At 36.8% G+C, this 16,020-nt stretch overlaps 1 protein-coding gene across 3 annotated transcripts; it reads left to right on the top strand.

Moving 5' to 3' along the window:
* The first annotated feature begins 2,628 nt into the window (after positions 1–2,628).
* Positions 2,629–14,211, top strand: LOC132131481 (putative cyclin-dependent serine/threonine-protein kinase DDB_G0272797/DDB_G0274007). Of its 3 annotated transcripts, none has more exons than XM_059543524.1 (7): positions 2,629–3,093; positions 6,257–6,350; positions 9,137–9,208; positions 9,758–9,951; positions 10,562–11,450; positions 11,700–11,814; positions 12,781–14,211. In XM_059543524.1, the coding sequence occupies exons 1-7, from the start codon at positions 3,022–3,024 to the stop codon at positions 12,791–12,793; spliced, it is 1,449 nt and encodes a 482-aa protein (XP_059399507.1). In that variant the 5' UTR covers positions 2,629–3,021; the 3' UTR covers positions 12,794–14,211. The 3 variants fall into 3 exon arrangements, with proteins under 3 accessions (XP_059399507.1, XP_059399506.1, XP_059399508.1); XM_059543523.1 differs by having other exon boundaries at positions 6,254–6,350; XM_059543525.1 differs by lacking the exon at positions 2,629–3,093 and having other exon boundaries at positions 6,259–6,346.
* The last annotated feature ends 1,809 nt before the right edge of the window (positions 14,212–16,020 follow it).

Here is a 16,020-nt window from a genome sequence, read left to right as displayed (position 1 = left end):
ATAATTATAGTATTTTAAGAAATAATAATAATAATAATAGTTAAAAATATAACATATATAATATTATTCTATTTTTGTTTATTGTTTATAAGGTTATATTAGTAATTATTATTGTCTTTTTGTATTTTTATTTCCTAATGAAAGTATTATTATTGCTATTGTTCTTAAAGTACAGCTATTATTTTTAAGAAATAATAATAATAGTTAAAAATATAACATAAATAATATTATTCTATTTTTGTTTATATGGGTATTATAATAATAATTATTTTTTTTTTGTATTTTTATTTCCTAATAAAGGTATTATTATTGCTATTGTTCTTAAAGTATAGCTATTATTATTATTAAGTAATAATAATAATAATAATAATAATTATTTTTTTCTTTTTTCTTTTTTACAAACTTGAGATGAACAAAGGGCCTGAGCTATGCAATGGTTACAAAAAAGTAAAATAAATAAATAAATAATAAGAAGAAGAAGAAATGAATAAATAACTTCTTGCAATTAATGATGTACAACTGCTCTGGGTGTGTGTTCATGGTGTGTGTGTGTTCACTGCTCTGTGTGTGTGCACTTTGGATGGGTTAAATGCAGAGCACAAATTCTGAGTATGGGTCACCATACTTGGCTGTATGTCACATCACTTTCACTTCACAATATCTCACTCAATAATTACTTTTTTTTTTACTATACCTATTAATTAATAGATATTTACTATAAATGTTACATTTTTGTCCTCAATCCTGCCTAATTCTTGCTAAAGCATCTGTGATATGCGGCAGACCCTCCCTCTGTTTTCAGATTGGATTTCACTGAAGAAATTCCATGGAAATCTTGGATTCTTTCAGTGAGCTCTGTTGAGGCAGAAGAGAAGGGGTGGAGGGCGGTGGGGACGAGCAGGAGCAGCTCCTCAAAGCCTGAACATTCAGTTCAGGAATTTTGGCTGGCCTACTAATGGAGGTGGAAAATTGGCTTAATCAATTAAATCAGAGAGCCAGACAGGACTTGGTCTGCAGTGACACACCGGGACTGACCCAGAACACTCTCACACTGTGTGTCAAATCTGACTCACTCTGTGTTTCACCTGATCTTATCTTAATGACATCACCTATATTTGTTTTTGTGGCTTTTGTGTGTGCCAGAGTTAAGTCTGATCTGAAGTGCAGGTGATCAGTAGCTCCTGCGGCTCACAATAACTTGGGTCACGTCAATCACTCACTGCATGTGGATAGAAAAGGTCAGCAGGTTTATAAATAGCCCCCAAGAGACGTTCAAATGTCCATGTCACTTCCTGCTGCTGCAGCAAAGGGGGCCGGCGTGTCCCTGTGACCTCTGACCTCTCATAGTTTGTGATGTGTGATTTTCCCTGAAAGCGGAAGAGCTGGCAAACACCGTACGTGCAGTGAGACGAGAGGATTTCACATCTCATTTTAAACTTCTCTGTCTCCAGACATCAGGTCAGACCTTCACAAACATTCTCAGGCTCTCTGGAGGTGACTTCAGCTCCATGATGTCATCGCTCGACTGGAAATCCCAAAACACAAAACCTTGTGAAATCAGAAGCTGAGGTATTTCACTTTTTAGTTTCTCTGTTGTGCAGTGTTTATATCTAAAAATATATCAATAGTAACACACATAACTGAACTAATGATTTCCCAGACTCTTTTTTTTTTATAATTCTCACGAAGCCTGTCGAGAATGTGAGTCATATTTCACTCCAAAATCAAAAGATCTATATTTTTCAATTAAATGTTTGATTAAAGAAAAAAAATGAAATAAAATGAAAATGATTATTATTATAAAATGATTAAAATACAAAAATAAATATTTAATAATGATTGTTTAAAAATGATGGTTGATGGCTAATTTCGCTGGTACTTGTGACTAGTGACAATAAAGGGCTACTACTACTACTATTATTATATTTTAGTGAATCTCAAAAATGACATTTCTCTTCAAATTAAAATTATATACACAAAGATGATTCATTTATTTATTTATCTATCATAAAAATATAAATTCATCCTGTTTAAGATTTGGTTTTGTGATATTTACACGACAAGATCATTAATTTTCTTGAAGATACTGGCACAATTATTGCTAATTGATTATTTTATTTAAATTAGTATCAAATGCAGTGCAATAACTTAATGGTGCAAAAACGGCACTTTACACTTGACAATTTAATGAAAGTGTGACATTTCAAAATCACAGTAATGAGAATTTGGGAAGGAAATGTGCTTAATTGCCATGAAATAATGCAATATATATATATATATATATATATATATATATATATATATATATGATACCAATTCCAGAGTCTCCTCACAACTGGTTCGGATCGTCCAGTGCAGTGCTGCTTCTCAGTTCACAATTCATATGCTAGATAACCTCCAGTGAAACGAGACAGAACATGTGGATGTGAGAAAACTGTTGCCTTTTTCCTAATAAAAGTCTCACTTAGAGAATGTCAGGTCATGTTTGAAGAGCACCCCCGCTCCTCTAATCATTCGCCTAATATGGAAACATCAGTCCAGCCTCGAATCACCTAGCGAGCCAATCAGAAGGCAGGAGGGGCGTGGTTTGTTTTTTAAGATTGAAACTATAGAGAAGCGCTGCAGCGCGGTTTAAAGCACCTGAGACACGCGCTACAACACAACAATTGCCTGCGCGCCAAGAGAAGTCGCATTCTTGCAGCGCTGAAATGAAAATAAACGGGGTATTTATGAAATGAACATACTGGACGTATCTTACTTGGATATATAAAGCTGTTGTTTTAAGCGGAGACTGGAGTTTTAGTTTCTTTCCTTTTAAGTGTTTCATTAATATGCGTTTTTTGACGGACCGTGACCACTTTCTTTCCACACTGGAGATTTCGGATACGCCGTTAAATGTCAAAGAGGATCAGCTGGCACGGCGTTCAAAGTGACTCAACCCCTCTGGAATAAACTTTCCTGCGGCTGTGTGTGTGTGTGTGTGAGTGTTTGACAGCGAGAGAGACAGTTGGATGTGCGCGCATGATGAGCTCGCGGCTGCTGCTGCTGGTGCTCGCGGCGCTCGCGGCGTGCCTGCGGTCTGGTCGCGCGCAGGTAAGCTTCACCTGATTGACGTCACGCTCGGTTTGAGTTTGATTTATATGTCTCTCTTGACAATAGCTGCATTCACGGCGCGCTTGATTTCGAGGATGAAATTCAAGCAAACCGTAACAAATGCCCTCATAAGCATGCCTGACTGCGCGCTGGCCCCAGAGTGGAAGAGAAAAGAGAAACTATCCTTGATTTGATGCTTAATCTATCTGTATTTGTTTATGTCTGCAATTCTAAACTCAAACAAAGACACTGTTAGGGTTGCCAGCATTAATGTGCACTGGATGGGTTCCCAGATGGACCACTGCCAAAAACACATCGCTCAGTCCAAGAGCATCACTGTCACTGCTTAAACCACAGTTATGTTATAATGCATTTAACACTACAGTACGCCTTTAGCCGTGTTAAAATAGTGCTGTGAGTTGCTATAGAACAAGGTCCTCTATAGGGTTCCCACAGTCATAGAAAACTTGAAATTGTGTTTTCCAGTGAATTCATCAAATCTGAAATTTGCAATGTTTGAACTCACGTGCACAAAGACAAAATGTATATGTAAAAAAAAAATCATTAGAAATAGTCATAATTGCTGTGGGAATCCTGGTAATAATAAAATATATTGTGTATATTGGTCAATATTTGGCCATTCTGAGTTTATCGACTTACAGTATAACTGTATCAACCGACTCATAAATGGATAATGTGCATATATATATGTATATAAATATATATACATTTTTTTGAGTGATTTCTCTTTTAGTTGTTTTTAAATGCAAATCTTTTTTGGAACAATATGTTACTGTCAGCCCTACTGCTCTCTAAATATAGGCTATTGATATATACCATTAAAAACATTCATTCGTGCATCTTCGATTTGGGTTGCAGATTCTCACATATGCGCACTGACCTTTACGGAAAGGTCTTTATGACATGCTCATCAATTCCCGTCCACTCTATCTCTCTAAGACCTAGATCCCCTTGTGGTGTTTCTGTAATCTGTCTCTTGAATATCACCATTGCATCACCAGCAAACCTACAAAAGTTTTAGTTTAAAAGGGCACAGCTGATGGGATTTTAGACCTCCAGCTGATGCAGCATAAGTCTTGTGTATAAGTTATATAAGAGAGAGGAATAATCTAGGCGACACTGTGAAGACGTGCGGATGGGATCACATAAAATGATTTGGCTTTGGGTCTCTCGGGGCATTACTGTGTGTCACGGATCGAGGGCTTAAAAAAAAAAAAAAAAGAAGCGAAATTGCTTTTGCAGACATGACTAAGGACTCGAGCGAATGAAAACTGAGCCGAACAACTGAGAGGAGCCAAACAAATGTGCATCGAATTAATGACTCAGTTTTGGAAAATAGAAGATGGATCAACCTTTTTGTGCTTGTGCTTATTCGTTTGTATAATATTTAATCTCTCACTATGTAAGCGTGATTATCAAAGCTTGATCCCTCTTTTTATGCTTCTTTCAGTGCATCTATTTATACAACCTCTGTGTTTGTATGTGCAGGTGTGGATACAGTATTTCTTTATATCTGAATACAGTAATGGTAGACTGCCATGTGGCCGCCCTATGTTTCAAGAGTGTGCGTATAGCAATCCAGGTCCATAATTATACCTCATTCCTCCTCAACTTTTCCCCTGGATGAACTATTGGCATTCCAGTGTCCCATGATTCATGTGGCAAATGGTAGTGACGTCATCCTAATAGGATCAGTATACGTGTTACAGCACACACACACACACACGCACTTGACAGTGGGTATGAAATCTTTTTTAGTGCATGTGTGTTTTGCAAAACAGCTATTTTGCAAGGGACCAGTTTCATACATATTTTTTCTATGATTCTTATTAAAACGAATGAAAAACGTATGTTTGAAGTTCCATCTCTAAACTTACCTCTCCGTGGGGCGAGAGTAAATCGAATGAAAATGTATGAGTGCAGTTGTACAAATAGCTACGAATAGTTACAATTGTTAAATCTTCAAAATTATTAAAAATTGAGTGATTATATGCCATGACCGTAGCTGACCTAAAAAACAAAACTCAATGTAGAAGAATGTTGAAGAACAGCACCCCTTGTGTCCACATTGAGAATGCATCCATAATGTTGCATTAAGACATTTTGGAATAAAATGATGGATTAAATCAAAATTGCGTAGCTACAAGTATTCACTTAAGTCTTAAATTAAGTTCTGCCCCTAGACTTATCCCTCAATGGGAAGAAATTTTTTAATTAATTCATCGCACGAACAAATCAAATTAGTTACGAATTCTCATTAGACTTTTATTGTCATATTAGCATATTAAACGTGGGCAGTTATATTATATTCAAGAGTGTGATATCATATGTAACGTGATCTGATTTTAGTCAGTTTAAATGGTTGCAGCTTAGCGATTTTAGCACAAAAACACCATTTATACATTGTTCATGGAGTGATTTTCTGAATCATTTTAGTTGGATGTTTGTCTAACTTAAAAAAAAAAAAACTTAATACTACTTTGATCAGCTGGTTATAACTAATGCACTTTAATGACAGCCAACTAGATTCACTTAAACTTACTAAAATGACTTGCTTTACTCAAAATGGGGAACTACTATTACCAATAACAATGGTCTATAACATGGTCTATATTGGTCAATTAATCAGCATGGCCAAAATTTATATCACTTATCTGTATATAAAGTATATCAAACTCATTTAAAATGCAAGAGAAATCAATTGCATTCATGTCACTTAACAGCATAATGCTGAAGAAGTCTCCTGACTGCGGTACACTATATGAAATTACGAATTATAACTGTGTGGTGGTGTGATTTTTGATTGGTTTGTTCCTTATGGCAATATGTTTTATTTATATATTTATTTTCCCACTGTGTGCCTGCCACATGACACTGACCACATCACACGCACATAGAGCGACCTGATTATGAGTAAGGCAGCTTAATAAAGGACAGAGATAAAAAGAAACACAAAGTACAAATTGAGCTCCCCACACATGCTCTCTGTAATTCTGCAACACGTGTGTGTATGCAATACTCTGACTAGACATGGATATGGGGAGGCTATTGAAATTACAGGAACTGGTTTTTCACTCAGACAGATTTGTCCGTTCTGGTCATTTTTGACCATCTCTTTTTCTCTCTTTTTTTTCATCAGAAGGATCCTCTCCCTCCATCTCTAGTGGATTTAGTGATGAACAGTCCAATCTCATCTGTAGATGATCTGAAGAGGCTTCTGGACGTAGAATCCGTAGGTAAAGCTGATCCCAAATAAACTATATACAAGATAGAGCATACAAAACATAACAGTTTATATACATGTGTGTGATTTTAAAAATGACAAAAAATACTCACAAAATAAGTTTTATTATTATTATTATTATTATTATTATTAATAATAATAAATTATTATTAAACACATTATATATTTATACTGTCTGTCTAACATCTTACATATATTAAAAAAGGATTATAAATCATTTAAAACATTTAAAAAAATACATGAACACAGTATGATAAAATGCATAAACATTTTTATTAGTACATTATATATTTTGATTTGTTTTTACGAACAAAATATCAAACCAAGTGCATTTACTTAAAAAATAAAATAAAATAAAAATAAAATACATTTAAAGGGATTCTTCACCAAAAAACTACAATTTTGTCATTAATAATTTACCCCCATGTCGTTCCAAACTTGTAAAAGCTTTGTTTGTCTTCTGAACACAATTGAAGATATTTTGGATGAAAACCGGGGAGGCTTGTGACTGTCCCAAAGACTGCCAAGTAAATTGCACGGTCAAGGTCCAGAAAAGTATGAAAGACATCGTCAGAATAGTCCATCTGCCATCAGTGGTTCAACCGTAACGTTATGAAGCGACAAGAATACTTTTTGTATGAGAAGTAAAAAAAAATAAAAAATTACGGTGATGTGGGGAGAGACAGAGAAGACAAATTATTAAATAAATTTGTTATTTTACTTTTATTCACGTTTAAAAAGTATTCTCATTGCTTCATAACATTACGGTTGAACCACTGATAATCTATTCTGACAATGTCTTTCATACTTTTATGAAAGTCTCCCGGTTTTTATCCAAAATATCTTAAATTGTTTTCCGAAGATGACCAAAGCTTTTACAGGTTTGGAACGATATGGGGGTAAGTGATTAATGACAACATTTTCATTTTAGGGTGGAGTATCACTTTAATCGTCTTATGAAATTCATAAATTTGGTTATATTTGGTTATATAGTTATATACTGTCACACAAATATTGACATTATATCTTACATTTGCCGCCTTGCTCTCTACATATCATCATAGGACATTGAAAAACTCATATCAGCACTACTTCAAACTAGTAAATGTGGAATGTGGGTATTTTCTGGAGTGTGTTGAGTGGAAATGTGAGGCAGGAAAGAGTGAGGGGTCTGGAATGCAGTGTATGTGTGTGTGTGTACACGTGTGTGTGTGTGTGTGTGCATGCGTGTGGATAATGGTAATATTTACATGAATGGGCACTGCATAGCTTTTCACAGGCACAATAGTAGTGACCTTGAGCCCAGTCCAGCTCTAAGTTTACAGAAGGGACACAAACACAAAGCTACACTATTGTTCCCTATACCAATTTGTGTATGTGTGTGCATTTTAGCCAGATTTAACAATGTTACGACCTTTACTTCAAGAGCTATTATACCAGACGAACGGCACTTATGGATACTCTTGATTAGATTTATGGCAAGGTGCCGGGACAGTGGAATCAAGACGATTCAAATGGCAATCATCATAAAGACACAGCAGGTCTTTAGGATGGGACATACAGAGACACAAATGCACAGACAAGAGTTCCAGTCGTATGTAATGTGCATTTCAATAGAGAACTAGTTGATGGAATAGTTGTAAGTTTACAGAGTTTGTTATACCTAGTAACACTTACTAAACAAATTTAGAAATTCTTTAACTATACAACACTTATGTCCAACATTCTTATGTCAGATAAACAAAAAAGCAGACTCATTATACAACATCATAGAATCATACAATTCTTGTTCTGTCTGTCTTTGAGGTTCTTTTTCTTACACTATTTTACTGGAGTGTCTCCCCAAGAGGGGAACATATAGGTCCTGAAGTCCCCTAAAAAGATGCGATGAGAAAATTAGGAAATTAAATCATATACAAATACTATTTTGAAAATGTACAGTATTTCTGTACATTGGTAGATCAGACATAAAAGGCCCATTCACACCATGACATCTATATTAGCATCCACTTTCTGTTCATTACTATCGCAATTCTGCAATATCAGTTGTAAAAAAAATTCTGAATGAGATTTGAATGAAATTGTTCCTCTGTGTCACTATTGTTATAGTTGTAGTTAGTTTTCCCTTTAAGGTCCATTCACATACAGAATAATAACTATAACAATAACTACTAACATCTGCATTAATGGATGCTAACCTTCTGTTTACTAGAGGCATGCATTGCCATTTTGTCATGAGCCACTATAAATTTTCCAAGCACTTTAATGTTGGATGGATTCTGATTGGCTATCTTTATCATTCATTAGCTTAAAGCTGTGCTGTGCTGGACTTCTGTATTCTCATAGTATTAGGTTCACTTAAAATAACATAAAATGCTGTTTTGTGCATGCCAGGCCAGTAGTTGGCGATGTCACTTTGTAAAGAAACCCTAACACGTTATGCTGTGCATCACAACTTCACATTTTTATATTTAAACAACAGAGACGATAACTTTTCAAATCCTGCAGTTTGTTTGCATTTTCTGGCCCTCAAAATGCCGTTGTTGGGTAAATGAACGACTTAAACATTTAAAAAGTATTTCGTTGAAATGCCGTTATGTAAACAGCACCTAAGATTGATTATCAAAACTTTATAGTTATCATTATATTTATATTAACTGGTGGATTTCAGGAGTTTACAAGATCTGAAATCAGCTTTCAAGATCACTAACTACTCAAAATTGGTGGACAATGTTCCAGATTTTTAATCCCTCCTTCGTTTTGTCTTTCATTTTTTAGAGGAAGATGATGAAAAGCCTGAGAATGAGGTGCAATCTAACGGAACACACAGACGTCTTCCCAGAAGCCTTAGTAAGTCTGCTAGCATTCCCTTCCTTCCTCTCTTTGTCTCACTGTCTCTTTATCTCTGTCCTCTAGCAGGATTTCTATGTATTTACAGTCTGTGGCGATTATTTTGAGACACTGTGGCATCTACATTCCTCAATGGTGTTGTGGCTTTGTTGTGTGTTTGTGCGAGTGTGTGAGATGTGCTTATATGAGCCTGGAGTCTGCTGTTGCATCTCTGTGATTGATTCGGTCTCATCCTGTCTCGCCACATGTCCTTAGGTCACCCTCAAACACACACAAGTTTCAAAGTTCAATTTTACCACCCACGCTTTTTTCGCACAAATACTCAAACCCTTATGTTTTTTCTCTTTCTGAGTGCTCACTTTCAGACAAGTGCACCTCAGATCTGCGAATTGTACAACAAACAGACTCTGACAGCACTGAGAGGGTGAATTATAGTAGTCCTGTTAGTCTGGTTTGTCTTCCATCCAGTTTGACTGCTGCTATGAGGGAGTTTGATAAATAAATGTTACATAAACATGAAGTTAACTGTTATTTCTGTCTCTCTCATAGACGTTCAGGTGGCCCAGCAGGCAATGTGTAAAGTGAGAACAGAAGTTATGGAAGTGACCCGTTCGATGTTGGACAGACGGAACGCCAACTTCTTGTTATGGCCTCCGTGTGTGGAAGTGCAGCGCTGTTCGGGCTGCTGCAACACACGCATTCTACAATGCACGCCAGTCACCACAGAAACGCGACATTTACAGGTATTTATGCGCAAAATTGTAATGACTTTGTAGCTGCTTTTAGATAACAAGTTTTCTAAAAGATGAGCAATATAATAATGCCTTAAAATATCTATTTTGGCCAAATTCTCAAGCAACATTACATGAATGATTTACTGAGAAGGTCATCCCAGAATGCATTGCACTTTGTGAAAAAAAATCTTGATTAAGATATCTTCATCATCATCTATTTTTCAGAATATTTATGTTGTGTATGTTATGCCAATTGGTGAATAACATTGCTAGCTTAGCAACATGCTAACGTTTAAATAGGTCAATATAGTTATAAATACATTGATTTACCTAATATTTATATGTACTGTGCATTTCAATGTTAATTTGTGTATAACATTGTTAGCTTAGCAACATATGCTAACATAAAAATCTAATCACAAATAGACAATTTTATCCAATTGTAATGTGTAATGTTATGCAGATTAGCATATCACATTGTTAACATAACAATTATAAAATAAAAATAGTAATCTAATTACAAATGGACTATTTAACCCAGTATTAACATGTAGTTTATTTTTTTTTATCATTGTAAATATCATTATTTTGATATCTTGTTTTTTTTTTTTTTGTCTAGATGACAAAAATACAGTTTATCAACCGACAGCCAGTCTATGAGAAGGTTGTCATACCCGTGGAGGACCATGTGACTTGTAGCTGTCAATCACGTGTTTCTGCACATCCCCCACGGCTCCAGACCACACCCCTTCCTCCGCACAGACTCCACCAAAAAGTTACATTACCAAAGAAGCAATCGAAAGAGGAGCTACACCGCAATGATGAACTTAAACATAATCAAAGGCTCCATTTGGAGGATAGAGAGAGTCAAGAAGTACAATGGCAGTCCAAATACACAGTCACACACACACAGGGCTACAGACAAAGCCCATACCAACATACAAACACGCCAGTTTATACAAGCAGAGGAGATGTTCCCACTAGACCAACCACATTAGGAGATCCACGCATGATGAGTGACACAACACAAACAGAGGAGGTCGAACACATGAAATCCGAAAACAGTGGCGACGGCATGACGAAAAAGACGCAACAGCATTATGACAAACATCCGCAAGAGGATCAACAGACGAAACAAAATCAAACGACACCACAGCAACCAAAAAACAGTCCTACCCACAATTCTGTTCAATCAGAGCACAGCATGCCAGACAGCAGCCAATTAGACGGTCTTAGTCACACTTACAGCCACGTTGAGGTCATTGGCCAATCCAGTGGCTTATCAGAAGCACCAAATCATCACTCTGATCAATCAGAAGTTAGAAAACATCATCACCACCACCACCACCACCACCAATCAGAAGCGAGTAATCAAAATAAGCAGGAAAGGGAACGGCAACAAGAGGAAACACAACATCATCTTCGCCACCAACAGCACAGACACCATCAGCTTCACCAGCATACAACACAAGCAGTTAGCCAACAACAGACTAGCGCACAAAGAACAGGTCAGTGTCTAGATTGTCTGTTGAGTTATTGGTTGTGAACACATTGTATTGTAATTAGCAGCTTATGCTTCCTGTTATTCTTTCCATTTCTTAAATGTCAGAGTTAGCTTATAAAGTCAATGGTTAACAAATCATGTAACGCTAATATTTTGATGGCTGCCTTGAGATTAATTATTTCAGCGTTCATCCAATCATCCTTCTAACTACATTCTTTATGTGTTCTATTTTCTTCATTATCCCATAATGAAGCCCCTCCCAGCACGCCCTCAGCCACACAGACTGCGCCCCCTCTCCAGCCCCCACGGAAGCACCGGCGGAAACACCGGAGGAGGATGAGCAAGGCCTCCATGAGAGCGTTGATAATGTAATTTAATTTTATTATTGTATTAAGAATCTAATGTGTGGCTCAATGACATGACAAAAAGACACAAAAGCCTCAATAAAATAATAAAATTATTGATAAGAAAGTGGCAGTTGACCCAAAAATTAAATTTCTGTCATTATTTATTTACACTAAAGCTGTTCCAAACCTCTATGAATTTATTTTAGCTGTTTAACACAAAGAAGATATTTTTAAAAATGTTTGTTACCAAACACTTGACGGTAGCCAATGACTTCCATAGTATTGAAAAAAGAAAAAAATACTATGAAAGTCAGTGGCTACCAGCACCAAAACAGGAAATGACACAAGATTGTAAAAAGTCATGTGGTATGATTCCCCAAAAATGTAATGATATTTACCTTGAATCCATGGAAACTTGTTACCTTGAAAATATATTTTTTCAAAACGTTTTTGAAAATAATAATAAGGTAAGATATAAATTAAGCATAAATTAAGTTTTAGGGAAAAAAAATATACTTTTGACTTTACACCACATGACACTTTTAAATCATTCAATTTAAACTTGAAAATGATACAAAAGTGTTTCAAAATTATATGAAACCAACAAGAATACAAACAGCACATTGGCACATGTGCTTTAAAAGATTATTCCTTGTGAACACACTTACATGTAATTGACCCGTACACTACTAAACATAGAATACACCAAAACCGAGTCATTTCTGTGTAACTAGTGGCATTAAAACAGAACTGCAGAAATGTTTTCCAACAACCAGTCTACCATTGTTGGATTAACAATGCTAAGGTTCAAAGCTTCCTCAATATATAAATACTATTGGTTGAGCCCATTTAAACAGACTGTAGTTCAGTTTGATACCGTTAGTGGTGCGGAAATGACACAAACAAAGCAATTTAACAAAGCAATTAAATTTTCAAGTGAAATCTAATCAAAGATCTAACCAGATTTGGACCCTTATCCTCTTACAGGGTAATGTCCTGAAGAATACCAAGACTTTGAACTGCTGCCAAATTCCCAGTAGCAACCACAAAGCTGGGAGTCAGGGTGGAGACACATACACACACACACACACAGGATATAGCAGAGACACACTGGAAATGTCTTTATAATAACTGGAAATTTCTTTGATCTTTGCCAAAAAAAAAGCTCCCATGAACTACATTTCCCATCAGCCATTGCAGTCATTGGAGGCCACCAGTTCTGCAGGGTCTGCCCTATGGGAGTTGGTCGCACTCAGGATTTCCTGTGAGAGAGGACTTAAAAGGGATTCCATATGGACGCAAACACAACCTGCCTAATAGTGAGACTGTATTTAAAACAACAGCATTACGGTCTGCCAAATACACTTCACACTTCGGTCAGCAGAACAGTTGCCAAATGTGGTGCAATATTGACTTGGCTGGCCAAGAACGGGCTCAAATCAGTGATTAGCTACTTGGGGAAAGTCAAAGTAGCCTTCAAATGCCAATGAATGATGTAGACCTACTGTGGGTCGGGTTGGAAAACAACTGTGGACTATTTATCCACTGGACGAACTACTGGAATAGCAACTGGAAGAAGTCAAAACTGGAATATGTAACTGGAAAGTTGTAAGGACTTTGAACTGGGAATCTCAAAGAGCATAACAACTGGAGATATAAAGCTCAGGACTTCCAGAAAAGGATAAAATACAAATAAATATTACACATATAACTCAAAAGGTATAATCTGTACATTTTCCAAGCTACTTGAACACTCCAAGTTTATTAAATAGCAAAATATCAGCTGGCTAGATATAAAATCGAGGAGTAAAAGCACTTACTAAACAGTCTTTTGGACATTTACCATGGTAATCTGATGGTATTGGTTGAAGTACTTTGGAGTATCTATATACCATGGTATATGAATATGGTAATCCTTCTGGTACTGCCTCAGTTCTTTTTTGTAAGGATCTCTCAGTATCATGCACATTATTTAATTGGTGCAAAAACACTGGAATGACGTACACTGGAGATTATTAACTATGAAGTGCTGAAAGCACTCAATGTTCGCATGTTGGTAGATGCACAGTCAAATAGTTCCTAATTCAATATTTAAATGGAAATAAGAAGACTGTGTTTAGCTGTAATGAGGTAACAGTGAGATACTCCCATCCTGTAGGGGGCGGTATGGAGTGCTCTGTCATTTTATGCCTGCTGTCCCCTAACATCCGTCTGTGCATTCAGCTGCTTCTGGAATCTTGTAAAGCTATAAAATAACTGTTTGTAAATTGTGCATTTTCAGGCTTTTTACGTAACTTATTTATAAAAGGTAGATGCACTACCTATCTGCTTCCAAGAGTAATTGTTATTTGTTTTGATGGAAATTATTGTTAATGTAATAATGCTATTTTAATATAAATATGAAACATTTTAAATTTATCATTGGTTTGATGTTTTTTTTCTTCTTCTCCCCATTCAATTTTGCAAAAAACGTTTGAGATTTTCATCCAAAGTGGCATATACTGCCAATGCTTCCTCAGAAATCAAGTCATAAACCAAATCCAGATATAATAAAAATCTGTTGAAGTAAAACCAGTTTCGGCGGCCATCTTGGAAACACATGTAGCATTAGCTGAACCATACAAAACATGTCATACAAATGCAGTATCAAACAAACAAGGTCAAGATCATGTTTATCTACCAATCTGCAATTCAACTTGAGGGAAAAAAAGTTTTAAATTCTACTCTAGCATCTCTAGTCAGGATAAACACTACTTTTTTTAGACTGTTCCTGCTAATACACATGCAAATGCTTCCTCGAAAATCAAAGTTCGCAGCTCTTCAAAATGTTGTTTGTGTGTCTGTACATATGAATGATTCTGCACAGCATGTAGCGTGTGGTGGTCATATTACAGTTGTGATTTGTGTGTGTGAGGGTGACAGGTCGCAGTGGTTACCGACAGTCGTCCTAGCAGCACAGATGGACGTGTATGCAGAGGGAGATCAGGTGGTGTAACAGATACCAGAGGGCTGGCCGGGAGGAGATGAACTGATAAATGTTACACAGACAAAGCAAATCGACGAGAGGGCAACAGAAAGCCAGCAGAAGTGAGAAGAGAGGTACAGGAAGAGAGGAGAGTCTGACAGAGGGCAGACGAGGAGAAAAGGGAGTGTGAAAGAAACAGAAAACCGATGACATGTAGGGAGTGACACGGAGGAAGAGGTAAATCTTTGTGAACGCAGACCATCTAGTCTTCACAAGTGCTCGGTAATCTCAAAGTGGGAGATATGTGTGTGTCTGGGGCCCCCGACATAGAGGCTGCCTCATCAAGTGAGGGTCGACGATAAGTTTCAAGCATAAAATAACAGACACGGCAATAATTTGTAGACACCGCCAGACCCCTAAGTTATGACCGAGACCTTAAAAATGCCTAACAGTCAAATATTCTCCACATGAAACTAGTTGAGTTGCAGTACTGTTTACTGCCTACAAGGCAGCTGCATACTAAATGGAAATGCTCTGCAAGGGCGCCAACTCTGTGCGTCACACAAATAGGGCTCCTTGTGGAAACGAGAAACTACTGACATTCCAACAGAGCTTGACTTAGGCATGTTGCTGAGCTAACGGCACAATATTGTAATTAGAAGAAAAACATATACAGTATGATATTAAAGTAAGGTTTCCAGTGTCTGCCAGTTCCAGTTATCTGGACAAAACAGTCTGTTATTTTTATTGATTGTGCAAACTGGTGTTATTTTAAGCATTATTTACCTATAGTGGCTAAGAAATCAGATATCTCTTTAAGTATGCAATTATAGTATAAAAACATTATTACACAGTGTTATATGTTGATGTTAGTAATGTCTCTTAGACACACACATATATCAGCTAATCTGAAAAACAGAATAGAAATGAAGTACTTTTCAAGCATTTTATTCTGTGCACTTCATTCAACCCGGAGAGAAAAGGTTCAGACCAGGGGGAGGACTAAATAAAAATTATTTGAGAGTGTATGGATCTCCAACCGTGTGTGTGTGTGTTGTGATGCATGGAGTGGTTTTGGTGTGTTCGCATGATGTGCGAGCTCCAGCTGACCCCTGGCACAACCTGCAGCTTACCCTCACTGAACTCACTCACACCTGGGCTCCACCTGGCCTGGTGTCCCCTGCCCCTGTCAATCCTCCATCCATCTACACTGCTCAAATAGCCACGGTACACCTCTGCGAATTAACACATGTGTGTGTGCA

This window comes from Carassius carassius, chromosome 48 (assembly GCF_963082965.1).
Source record: "Carassius carassius chromosome 48, fCarCar2.1, whole genome shotgun sequence".
Lineage (NCBI taxonomy): Eukaryota > Metazoa > Chordata > Actinopteri > Cypriniformes > Cyprinidae > Carassius > Carassius carassius.
The sequence above is the reverse complement of the archived record's forward strand: the minus strand, read 5'-3'. Positions and strand labels throughout refer to the sequence as shown.

Excerpts from the sequence above, each read along its gene's own strand:
- LOC132131481 (XM_059543523.1), top strand. The coding sequence starts at position 3,022 with ATGATGAGCTCGCGGCTGCTGCTGCTGGTGCTCGCGGCGCTCGCGGCG. Across the intron at positions 3,094-6,253 it reads TGCGGTCTGGTCGCGCGCAG|AAGGATCCTCTCCCTCCATC; the intron begins GTAAGCTTCACC and ends TTTTTTCATCAG. Across the intron at positions 9,952-10,561 it reads CAGAAACGCGACATTTACAG|ATGACAAAAATACAGTTTAT; the intron begins GTATTTATGCGC and ends TTTTTTGTCTAG.